General features: G+C 36.8%; 1 protein-coding gene across 1 annotated transcript; it reads left to right on the top strand.

Annotated features, from left to right (window-relative positions):
- The first annotated feature begins 409 nt into the window (after positions 1-409).
- Positions 410-12,212, top strand: LOC145597398 (LIMR family protein At3g08930-like). Its single transcript, XM_081653553.1, has 14 exons — positions 410-895; positions 1,011-1,096; positions 6,415-6,533; positions 6,766-6,876; positions 7,176-7,274; positions 7,397-7,519; positions 8,084-8,146; positions 8,248-8,312; positions 10,127-10,236; positions 10,320-10,434; positions 10,517-10,582; positions 11,305-11,415; positions 11,502-11,568; positions 11,711-12,212. The coding sequence occupies exons 1-14, from the start codon at positions 546-548 to the stop codon at positions 11,756-11,758; spliced, it is 1,533 nt and encodes a 510-aa protein (XP_081509679.1). The 5' UTR covers positions 410-545; the 3' UTR covers positions 11,759-12,212.
- Positions 12,213-13,044: the final 832 nt, after the last annotated feature.

Here is a 13,044-nt window from a genome sequence, read left to right as displayed (position 1 = left end):
ATAGTTTTTAAATTTCAATTTTTCGTACTTATAATTATTGATTATTATAAAATTATTGGTAACAGGTCTACTTGACAAATATACCGATTAAATTAGTCAAAACTCTGCTTATGTGTTAGCGAAATTGAGACACTAGGAAAAAAATAGGAGTAAATATTTAAGAATTACACAAATAAATTTCCTTTCAAAAACCATATTAACAAAAAAACAAAAATACAACGAGTGAGTCAAGGAAAATGATTAAGCAAATATGCTTTACTATTTCAGACAGGCTGTTTCATAATTAGTTTTTCAAACCAGAAGAATTCGAACATAATTTCCCTTTATTCCCATACTACCCTTCTCATATTTCCAAACTCCGAATCAAAACCCGTAATTAAACCCATTTCCCAAGGACAAAATCGTCAAATCACCCAAATTCCACACCTCCCACTACCTCCTTCAAAACAATCATCAACTAAAAAAACACCTTCATCCCTTTCTCTCTCCTCAAAATCAGATCTAAAACTCAAACCCTAGAAAAAAATTCATCCCCAAATTTAGCAATGGGGGATTTCAATCTAGCATTGCTTCTCGTCGCCATTATCGTAACTGTGTTAGTCTTCGTCTTCAATGTCTACCTTTTGATCAATTACCAGCATCCTGATGATGTTAATCAAGCTTACTTCCCTAAATTCGTCGTCGTTTTGGGGCTTTCTGTTGCTGTTATCTCCATTCTTATGCTTCCTGCTGACGTCGCTAATCGGCATGCTTGTCGTCATGCTCTCTACAATGGCGCTTGTCATTTGACGTTGCCGATGAAGCAGCTTTGGCTTGCTATTTATATTATCGACGCTTTTCTTGTTTTCTTTGTGATTCCCTTTGCTATGTTCTACTATGAGGGAGACCAGGACAAGTATGGTACATTGCTCTGCTGATTTGTTGATTTTTTTTTTTTTTTGTTTTGAATATGAATTTTGTTTGATGATGTTGATGGGTGTGATTTGGGGGTTTTGTTGTTGTGGTTGCAGGAGCGTTGGAAAGCGGGTTAAAAGCGCGGCGATCTGGGTGGGTGTTACCGCTGTCGTGTGCGGTCTTACGTTAGGAATTCTATATGGTGAGGCATTACTTGAATTTGATCTTAGTATTGACTATTTTGTGGCCTATTTGCAAATGTGCATTTTCAATGTGATGTGAGAGGAGTTGCTTTTATGCCGTGTCGGAATGAGGGAAATGAATTGGGGTGTTAGGAATTGAGGATAAAAGTAGGGGTGGTTGATTTGTGGAGGAACTCATTGATCCTGCAGTTATATTGTGATGAATGTCTTGGAATGGGATGTGATCCTATAATATGTATGTATGTCGGATTTGGACACTGTATCCTAGTCTGGCACTCTTGGCATCTGTGAGTAACATAGAATTTTGGAGGAAGTAGGAGAACCTATCACCCCTATCCCTCCATTTTTACTAAACTAGTTAAACATTATACCCTTGTTGATTTTCCTCATTTAAAACATGGTCATTGTATAGCAAAGAGAGTCTCCATGTAATATAGAAGTGAGGTTGCGTACGTCCAACTAAGTCTTTGTCTTTATCTCTTATCAACAAGAAGTAAGACCTCCAATATGGCCCCATGGATCTAATAGCCTTTGGTCAACTGAATTGAGCACCGATGGAAACATTAAATCTGATAACAATATTAGATACTTCCCATCCCTCACTGGCCATTGTTGAGGCTGCTTTAAGGTCAGGAATCGGACACCACTTAGATTGTTTTATAACTGAGAACTAAAAATTTTCATCTAAACTACAGGACTGGGGTATTTTGGTTGGGAACCACTGAATCAGCCACTTGGTCAGAAACACCATTTTGTTTCTTTTATGAATTAATGGAATTATTACCCTTTATTGACTTAACACTGCTCATCAACTTTATCCTTTTAGACCTCTACTCAGCAAAACATAATACTTGTAAAGTAAAAGGGTTAAGATCCAGAGAAATGGGAAAGGGCTTGTTTTGTGGACATGGAGCATTGTTTGTAGTCTCATAAACGTTTTGGTGTTTCTGTTTTGTAACCTGCTTTGAATATGGTTTTTTTCCATCCTTGATCCCTGCATGACTGCAATATATATATATATATATATATATATATATATATATATATATATATATATATATATATATATATATATATATATATTTTTCCCAACTCCCCCTTTATATCTATCAATGTAGATACCAGGTCAAAGACTATTGTGGTCAAATTCTCTGTTTTTGGTTACTGATCCAACTTTACGTTGGGTGGTTCTGCCAACGTAGGACTATATGAGGAGCAATTGGTGCAGTTCTTTCCTATTCTTTCTCATTTTTGGATTTGATCTGTGATGAAAAATGGCTGACACTTTTGACTGTGAATAAGTTGACTAAGGCAGGAGAGATGCTGCAAAAATTAGATTTGTTTTAATGGCCATAGGCTGTGTATGCAGCCTTTTTGCTATTACAAGGGTGAGGCCCCCTATAGCCCTTTGTGTGGGACCCTAATTGGAGTCTTAGAGACTTTGCTTAATGTTTAAGTTGCTCTATGCATGAGCCATAGGCCTACAAGTGAGAAAAAGAGATCAGGATAGATGAGAGATAGTTGATGTTAGTTTTGGGTTGTGTTGGAGGGAATGATCTTAGGTAAACAGCCCATAATGGCTTGGACCCTTATTTGCACTAATTTTGTCATTGTTTGTACCCACTGGACACCAAGAAAGACCACCTTCCTCCGTTCTTTCTTAGTTAACACGTTTATTTTATCACGCTTGCCAACCCACAAGCTTAACAATTGATATATCTAATTATTGAAAAGTATTAATTAATAAAAAGTTGAATTATTATTAAAATTTTATCAAAAGTAGATATCAAAAGTATATATATATGTAAGGTTATCCCAGGGGAGAGTGTGGTCACCCAACACCGGCTATTGGTAATGACTATTCGTCTGAAAGAGAAGGCGAAGAAAAAAGTTAGACAAGAAGAACCAAGGATAAGATGGTGGACCCTAAGGGATGCAAAAGCTAAGGTTTTTACAGAAAAGGTAATTGAAGAAGCGGATTGGGATGGAGAGGTGGATCCGGACATGACTTGGTTACGAATGAAGAACTGTTTCCTAAGAGTGGCCAAAGAGGTCTTAGGGGAAGTAAGGGGAAGAACTTCGGTACAGAGAGATACTTCGTGGTGGAATGAAGAGGTGAAAGCAGTAATTAAGCAAAAAAGGGAATGCTATCAAGCCTTAGGAAAATGTAGGAGTGATGAAACCTTTGCAGCGTATAAGGAGGCTAAGAGTAAGGCAAAGGCAGCTGTTCGCCAAGCAAAAGAAAAGGCATATCAGGAGGTTTATGAAAAGCTTGATTCCAAGGAGGGAGAAAGGATCATTTATAAGATGGCAAAGAGAAGACAAGAGGCAAGGAAGGATATTGGCATGGTGAAGTGTGTCAAAGATAAGAACCAAATGGTCCTAGTGCAAGAGGAGGGCATCAAGGACAGGTGGAAGGGGTACTTCGATGAATTATTTAATGGAAGTATTGGAGTTGTGATAGGAGATACCTCTATGAGTGATGAAGAAATCAACATGGAGTATGTGCGAAGGATTAGGAGAGTAGAGGTGGAGATTGCACTGAGGAAGATGAAACCTAAGAAGGCGGTTGGCCCTGATGGGGTACCGATAGAGGTGTGGAGGTGTTTGGGTAAGATTGGTATTGATTGGTTAACAAACCTTTTCAACAAGATATGGACGGCTACAAGGATCCCACAAGATTGGAGGAAGAGCACCTTGGTCCCGGTTTATAAAAACAAAGGAGACGCTCAAGATTGTTCTAACTATCGAGGAATTAAGCTTATGAGCCATACTATGAAGTTGTGGGAAAGGGTGATTGAACAAAGGTTGAGGGCATGCACAAGCATTTCAGATAACCAATTTGGTTTTATGCCTGGGAGATCTACTATGGAGGCAATCCATTTGATAAGACAAATGATGGAGTTTTATAGGGTAAAGAAGAAAGATCTTCATATGGTCTTTATTGATTTAGAGAAGGCATATGACAAGGTGCCAAGAGAGATACTTTGGTGGGCAATGTTGAAGAAAGGTATCCCACGAAGGTATGTAGACCTAGTTAAGGATATGTATCGGGATGTGTCAACAAATGTGAGGACATGCGGAGGGTTGACAAAAGATTTCCCTATTACAATCGGATTGCATCAAGGGTCTGCATTAAGCCCTTTTCTTTTTGCAACGGTTCTAGATGAATTAACTAGACCAATTCAAGATGAGGTTCCATGGTGTATGCTGTTCGCAGATGATATCGTTTTGGTGGATGAGACTAAGGATGGGGTTAATGTCAAGTTGGAGCAATGGAGGCAAAGGTTGGAATCTAGAGGGTTTAAGCTAAGTCGGAGTAAGACTGAATATTTGGTATGTCGTTTTGGCACTCAGAGGGGGACAAGCAATGAAGTGGTGAGTTTGGATGGAAAGGATTTGACCATGAGTGAATGTTTTAAGTACCTAGGGTCGATCATCCAGAAGAATGGTGACATTGATCAAGACGTGACCCACAGGATTAAGTCAGGGTGGCTTAAATGGAGAGCGGCCACGGGAGTGTTATGCGACCGCAGCATTCCCTTAAAGTTGAAGGGAAAATTCTACAGGACTGCCATAAGACCAGTGTTGCTCTATGGTACAGAATGTTGGGCTTCTAAGAAAGAGCATATTAAAAAGATGGAGGTTACGGAAATGCGCATGTTAAGGTGGATGTGTGGAAACACTTTAAGAGATAGAATCAGAAATGAGGTTATTCGCAAGAAAGTAGGTGTGGCGGGCATTGTAGATAAATTAAGGGAAAATCGTCTGCGTTGGTTTGGACATGTAAGACGGAGACCCGAGGGTGCACCGGTGCGAAGAGTGGAAGAGTGGGACCATGGAGGGATTAAACGAGGAAGAGGGAGACCAAAGATGACTTGGTTGGAAGGAGTGAGGAAGGATATGAAGTGCATGGATTTACGTGAGGATGAAGTTTTGGATCGTAAGGGATGGAGGAGAAAGATTTATGTTGATGACTACACGGAATAATCAAATTTGGTTCATGTTAGCCGACCCCACTTTTGGGATTAAGGCTTTGATTGATTGATCAAAAGTAGATATTAATGAAATATTTCCACATGACTATAATTTATTATAACTATAAATCACAAAATCTAGTCAAAGTTAAGTTTGTAAACAGTGCCAAAAGTCTAAACATATCAACTAAAAACAAACGGAGGAAGTATATTGGTAAGCCTTGAATTCTAATTGATACAAATAAAGAATTTTATTGGTATTTAGTTGGGTACTAAGTTGTACGTTAGTATTAAAAAGGACCAAAAATGGGTTTTGCTTGTTTAAAATGGATGCGAGCTATTATCGACCAAGTAAACCACACAAACAGTGGACAACTGACAAGAGGGTGTAGATGTGGGTAGGTGATATGTGGGAATGGCGATGGGTTAGATGTGGGGCCTTTGGGCTTATATTAAGAGAGTTCTAATTATTATTCTTTCTTCTAGGTTAAGGAATAATCGTGTTATAAACAAAAGAAACACCTTTGACAAGTGGTGGGTTGGTTTAAAGTTCTACCTTTTCCACCTCAGATTTGACTCCATCTATTCCAAATCAACTGTGGGCTAAGAATACTTATCTATATGGGTATTTTTTTCACTGAGTTGTTGATGCAAGAGAATCTTTGAACTTCTTGACAATTATTTACGCGCCCTTTTGGGCTGAAGTTTTGGAGGGCTTTTGTGAAATTTAATTGTTGTAACTTTGCCGTGTAAATATCTTATTTGGTGAAAATAAAGAAAAAAAGCTGCGTAGTTGGTATGTCAGGGTTTTTTGATTTATTTTTAGAACTTAAATATTATGAAACTCAATCATTATGTCAATTTAAAATCTGCGTTGCTCAATTGCTTTGTAAATTTTAATTTTAAATTCCTTGTTGTATTTTCAAATTAGAACCGAAGAACAAACCTCCTATCATTACTCCCTCCGTTTTTAAATACTTGCTCCACTTTCCTTTTGCGGCTGTTTTTAAATACTTGCTCCATTTTCTTATCTGGAAACCTTTTATAATATTTAATTCATTTCTCAAAAAACAGTGGGACCCAATTTTATCACTTTTAGATTCTCTCTCCTCCAATTTACCTTCCACTAACCCTAATATCTCATATTTTAATACTTTCTCCAATTTCTCCTAAAACTCCGCGCATGGAGAAATGGAGCAAGTATTTAAAAACAGAGGGAGTATGTCATTATGATTTAGACTAGTATGAATATTTTTTTTCAATCTATGTTTGTGGAAAGGTTACTATTTCTTTTAATGTTTATCCATTATCGGCATCTGACTTCGGTCTTAATGTCTCAGGTGTTGTTGGTAAGGTGGACTTTACTGTTCGACATCTTTCTTCTAGCACAACTACATTTCCCAACTCATGGAATGGATTTGCTTCTAGTTCCTCCCCATGTATTGGTAATTCACGGCAGGTTAGGAACATAACATTGTCAAATTTATCCTGAACTTTTATGTACTGGTCATTCTAGTAAATCTCCTCCCCCCCCCCCCCCCCCCCTCCCCAAAATTTCTGGAAAAAGTTAAGTAAATATATGAATGGTTAAATGCATGGACACTATATGCTTTGACATTGAGGGAGCAATCTGGTTATTCCAATATGTTTCTAATTACTTTCCCTTTATGTTTGCTTGTTTTTCTATCTAGTGCTCTGCATATGCAGCTAGCCCTTCATCAGAGACTACATGGACAATGCGTACAACCTTCCCAGAATACGTTGTTGCTCTTGCAACTGTTGCAGGATCTGTTCTTTTCACGGTATGTTCTTCCTTTTCAAATGCCATTACATATTTGTGTTTATTGATAGTTATTCACTCTTGCTATTCCCTAAGGCCTAAGACCATTAATAGTGAACGACTTATGTCTGACTGTCTTCAGTTTTTTAGGGAATTCCTTTCTTTGAAATTTCGTAGGGATGATTTTTTGCAGAAATACTTTGATCTTATCTAGCTATTCTGTCCTACTGTCTTCTTGAGGCATCGTTTACATTGATGTTTTACAAATAATTTTAAAATTAAGTCTGAATGACTCTGATTGAACCTTGTTTCCTTAACTAGATATTTGGTGGTGCTGGTATTGCTTGTCTACCTTTGGGGCTCATATTTGCATTCTTCAGGCGTCCGAAAGCTGTTATAACTCGCTCACAGTATATTAAGGTATTCTCTTTGGTCATCTAATTTTGAAAACATGTTGAGAATTTTATGATTCTATTGCAAATTATTTCTATATGTGCCATTGCATCTTTTTGTGCTTCTCATGTCCTGCTGATGTCTATTAGGAAGCTACCGAGCTTGGTAAAAAGGCAAGAGAATTGAAGAAAACTGCCGATGCTCTTCATCAGGAGGAAAGAAGTGGCAGTAAGGGCAGGAAATGGCGTAAAAATGTGAAAGCAGTTGAGAAGGTAAGGTAGCTTTTATTTTGGATCAACTTCAGTAATCTTTCTTCATAATTTCATGCTTTTTTCCAAATTATGCTCCACGTCATATCTACTTGATGTTGGTCTTTAGCAATTGCTTTTGGGGAGTGAGTGACCTTAGTGGTTTTTGAGGAATAATGGAACTGGGGAAATAGCTTAAGTTTCTCATATCTTAGCCAAGTCTCGTAGAATTGTACAAGTAGTATATAAAGCTTTCAAAAACACCTCACTTCATATAGTTTTGAAATTACTCCTTCAAACTTGGTATTATATCCAAACAATCTAGATGTGAGTGCACTGTTGCAGAATTGCATTTTGAAAATTATATGTCTCAACATTGAATTGCAAATGAGGCAAAGGTGGCTGCTTTCGTTAATGGGTTAAGGGTAAAGTGATTTTTAATAGAAAGTGCAGTCCACCCCCCTCTTTTCGGAATGGAAGAAGCCATGATCACACCAAGAGGTTTATGTTGCTGTATGTAGGTCTAATGTTAAAAGTGTTTTGGTTTTTGTTAATTGTAAACTATAATTAATTTGTTTTGCTTTGTAGGAGTTGCTATTACTGGAAGAGGATATGAATGCTTTGGAAGAAATGTATCCTCAAGGGGACAAGGTGGGGTTTGTTACTTTGAATTGATGGTGTCCATATTGTTGATGATTGTATTCTTTTTCTTTACTATGTGTCTTACTAATACATCCTTATGGTTCATTCAGGCTGAGACTGCTTGGGCTTTTACTGTACTGGGATACTTGGCAAAGCTCATATTGGGAATCTTAGGGTGAGTGTGGATTTAATTGAATTTTAATACTCCATCTTGAGCTGATTTACTCTGGTGTTGTTGAATGCTGTTCTCGCTTGTGGCCGCTTTACTCTTTTTTAGGTTAACGTGGGAGTTTGCTTGTGTTGGTTAGCTTGCATCTGGTTTAGATAAATGAAGTTTAAGAGCCTATATTTTATTACAAAAAATCCTGTTTGCTCTAACTCTGGTTCTGATGCAGAATTTGATCAGGTCATCCATGTAAATTTTAGTTCAGGATAACATTTTTTTTAGTGAACAGATTAAATGCCTTGTAAGATGGAAGATTTTTTGTAAAATTTTTACTCAGAGTTAGGTATGTGGTTTCTCATGAAGGTTAACTGTGTTAAGGTAAGTAATCATCAGTACTACTACAATCAGCCAAAATAATAACAATACCCTTTGATATTACTGATAAATGTCTTCATGTATGCTTTTATCACGGTTCTGTCTATCCTTTTAATTGAGCACTGATGTTGAAATGAGGCAGACTGATGTTCCTTTCTCTTCATTTGTTGACTCTTTGTCTTACTGGAAAGAATTTGTCCTTTTGTCATATACTTGCTGTTTTTTCATAAGGTTGGATAAATATTGGCCTTTTTAGTCTGCCAATGGTACTCTTATTGTCGTCTCCTAGTGGTCTTTAAGTTATAGCTTGTTCCCTATTGGGTTATTGGGTTTGTCGTTTTGTAGGACTGTGGAATTGGTTATAGCAAATTAGCTTTATAGGAGCAGGGGAGTGAGGGGACAGTTGCTTATATTTTTCCACCTGAGTGGTTACTTTATGTTGAAATTAGTTTGGATTGGGAATTGCTTCTTTGGGTTTCCCAGCAGTAAGGTTATTGAAACCAATAATATTCCTTTTTAGCACTGGTAAAGAAGACATTGTCGGCAGATTCTTTGCCTTTAGAAGAGGGTTAGCTAAGGATGAATAGCAGACCATAAACTGATGGAAGAGTAATATGGTAAACCACAACCCTTCATGGTGTTAGTTTTTTAATAAATTTTGACTAATATATCAACATGCTATATTGCTATGTTACTTGGACTCGGGTACCCATGTTCGACAAGGGTATGTGTCCAAGTGCATGCCTCAGCTATTTTGTGAAAATTTTCCTTGATTTTGAACTAAATTGAAGTGTATAAGTGTACCCACGTTCTAGTGTCGAGGGTCTGTCACAGACTCACAGGTACTTAAGTGAATTGAAGAATCCGAGTAATACTGCCAAATAATCCCATTGAAATCAAACTTTTGATTTCTATCTTTTCTATCCTTGCTTTCTAAGTATGGTGGAATGCAAGTGTGGAGAGCTTTTAGGAGTTGGATATACTTCTTTTGTCTTTTTTTTTTTTGGCAATACTTCTCATATCATGATTGCCAATGCATTATTTTAATTACAAAAAATCACAAATATGTAATTACCAATAATTTAAAAACTATAAAAATTAGTTCTTACTAAAGTGTAAACTAAGGCGAATCTAACAAGACCCCACATGACTATATGTTTCTCTAACCGTAAATCATTAAAGCTAGTCAAATTAGAGTATGTGATTATTGCATAAGTCTAAGTGCTGTTAGGAAAAAAACATAGAAAGTATTAGATTCGATGCATATCAGCTTACTTCCTCTTTGCTTCTTTGGAACTATCTAGGAAGTTTCTTGCTGTGTCAAATTGTTGCTTACTTATTATAGGATCTGTATTCATTTGTCGAATTGGATACATTTACATAACAGATTGTCTGCCATGTGATTGACATGGTCTAGTTCGTTATTTTTTTTCTGCTTTTTGTTTCAGGTTGATTGTTTCAGTGGCTTGGATTGCACATATTTTAATATATCTGATAATTAGGCCTCCACTATCTCCTTTCTTGAATTATATCTTCATCAAGTTGGATGATGTTTGGGGTGAGTATCTTTGTGACACCACTGTTTTTATTACTTTTGGTTATTTGATTGTTATCTGAAACTCTTTTTTTGTTGCTTTCCAGGGCTGCTTGGTACAGTGGCATTCGCATTCTTCTGCTTCTATCTTCTTGTGGCAGTTGTTGCTGGAGCAACTATGCTTGGTTTAAAATTAGTTTTCATCACCATCCATCCCATGAAGTAATAATGAACTCTGAAGTACCTGTTACATTCATTGAGGTTTGGAATTTTATTGTAATTTACATGATTGACTTGGTTACAGGTGGGGAGCGACTCTCATGAATTCCTTTTTGTTCAATGTTGGTTTGATTCTTCTTTGCTCTATCAGGTTTGAATCTTGGCTTTTATTTGCTTGATATCATTTAATGTCAGTTTTGGCACCATGGTGCTGTAATGAAAACATTGGATTAGATGAGATCAGTCCATATTCTCTTAACCTTGTATTTGCTGAACTGAAATTATTTTTTCTGAACTTAAATTATTTATTATTAATTAAAACTTTATTTAACGATTCTCTATTATTTGTATATTTGCTCTATAAAGTTACTGATTTTTACTGATTAAACTTTATTTTTTTTTATTACTAAACCGAACTTAAATTAACTTTACTTTATATTATTTGAAGAAGGTTACAGGCCTGAATTCTGATTTTATTGCATAGAGGTGTTGTAAATGTTTGTTTTCAGATATGTGCCAAGAATGTGTTTTCTGCTCTGATTTTACCGTACTTTATCTCTCAAAGTGTGCTGTTTTTATCCGTTTTCTCCCCCAACTAAGACCAGAAGGAGGCTTGGATCCCATACCTATGCATAGGCTATTGGGGCATTGGTTGACATTAGTTTACTCTTTACTTTGGTAGGATGGGGAGGAAAATTCTATGATTATATTGCATATTCTACCTACTCATCCTGTCATCCAGTCTTTTTGCTTCCTTCCTGCCTCTTTCTACTTGTCTTTCCTGCTAATTGAGCTTCTTTGTCATTGTTATACATTTGAATGCTATTATCTTTGATTCAACTTGTGATCACGGTCCCTTTTCTTTGGTTTCAGTGTGATCCAATTCTGCGCTACTGCATTTGCATATTATGCCCAAGCAACTGCTGCTGGTGAAATATTTGGCCACACACTGCAGTCTCTTCGCGGCATCAAATACTTATACAAGTCTGTTTACTCTAACCCTTGTTTAATACTCCGTAGTGTTCTGTTTATGGTTTTTTGTAAATGCTGACCTTGTCTGTTATCTACAGGTATAATGTGTTTCAGATTGCTTTTGTTGCATTAGCCGTATTGACATTCCTCTACTATGCGGCTTTTGTAAGTTCATGAAATTTTCTTTATTCCCCGTGGTATTTAGGCGAATTCTAGATATATTATCTACTTATTTAGTTATGCTTAAACTTTTGAACAAAAGTTTTCTTCTTGGGGGTCTTATGCTGATTACTTGTATGTGCTTCAGGGTTGGCGGAGAAAGAAAACCTCTGGCAGGATACAGATCTCCTCTTGATCATGCATATCGATTAAAATCAGCCACTTGAAGGTCTTGAAGTTGCATTGAACTTAGTTTGGTCTCGTTCTGGAGTGCTTTGGCCTACAGTGTCATAAGACTGAATCTGGTTGTGGTTTGAGCAAGTTGAGAGTGATGCTGCTTTACGGCCAACTATATTTACTTGTTATTCTCATTGTATGTATTTTTCTTGTTTGATTTGTGTAAAACCAACTCTAGGACTTATAGAGAAATTTTTTGGGCACAGGGAGGAGGCGGGGTGCGGGGTTGGCCGGGAGGGTACAAGCGTCATGCTGTTGTAATATAATAATTGTCCGGGAGAGTGTATGATCGTCTAGTTGCATTGTGACTTGTCCTTTTAGATTCATTTGTTAATGATTTTATCCACTACCTTTTGTATTATTTGTCCACAAACAATGATTAATGGTCAATGCAATTACTAACAATTTTTGAATTGTGCATAGCTTTCAAAAATACCTCTATTGGAACATTCTAAAATGAAGAAAAGATGCTCGTAATTCAATCATTTGGTTGTCATAGTTCTCAATCCAGTTTTGACTTTGTAGTTATAGATAACACTGTAAGTTGTTTCAAAATCACCAATGTGTAATTACTTGGGTCATAAATATCGCTTGATTTTGTAATAAGTTTTCTGCAAGATAAAAGCTCGAGTGCTTACTGCTTAGCTATGCTCTAGAAGTGAAACTAATTGGAAAGTATGGGAAGCCTTAGTTGCCTTAACACAAGCTAAGGAACTTGAGGTCAATATACAGGTTATAGTCCAAGAGTTCAAGACACTGTTTAAAACTTGTGTGGATCAAAGAAAAGTGAACCAACCCTAATGCAGTTTGCTTTTTGGATGTCGGAATAATCCCGAGTGAACTTAAAAAGCCCCAATTTTAGAAAACTTTAGCCCCAGACTTACCTAATTGCTATATAAGTTTGTGTAGACACCCATTTGTGTCTCCCCAAAACCAAACCCAGTGATGGATACCTTTCGCGTTGAACCATAATCGAATGAAGTGAAAGTGTGAAAGGTTAAGTGATGCGGTTATTTGTATTTAAAAATCTTTCTTTCTGTTTTTGAAAACCCACTCTATTTTATGAAAACATCCAATCCAATTTAGTTTGGTCCATGATAAAGGTCCAATAATAGTGTAGTTGGATGGGGCTCGAAAAGATCTTTCCAACGATATATTATAAGCCCAATTCCGATGAATAATGAGGAAGTTATGGCCAAAATACTAAAATGGGCCCAAATCGGATTTTACCTACGACCCAATGAT

Source organism: Chenopodium album, chromosome 20 (genome assembly GCF_948465745.1).
Source record: "Chenopodium album chromosome 20, dcCheAlbu1.1, whole genome shotgun sequence".
In the NCBI taxonomy this organism is placed as follows: Eukaryota; Viridiplantae; Streptophyta; class Magnoliopsida; order Caryophyllales; family Amaranthaceae; genus Chenopodium; species Chenopodium album.
Note: the sequence above shows the minus strand (reverse complement) of the source record. Positions and strands in the feature narration are given on the sequence as shown.

Excerpts from the sequence above, each read along its gene's own strand:
- LOC145597398 (XM_081653553.1), top strand. The coding sequence starts at position 546 with ATGGGGGATTTCAATCTAGCATTGCTTCTCGTCGCCATTATCGTAACT. Across the intron at positions 896-1,010 it reads TATGAGGGAGACCAGGACAA|GAGCGTTGGAAAGCGGGTTA; the intron begins GTATGGTACATT and ends TTGTGGTTGCAG. Across the intron at positions 8,313-10,126 it reads CTCATATTGGGAATCTTAGG|GTTGATTGTTTCAGTGGCTT; the intron begins GTGAGTGTGGAT and ends TTTTTGTTTCAG.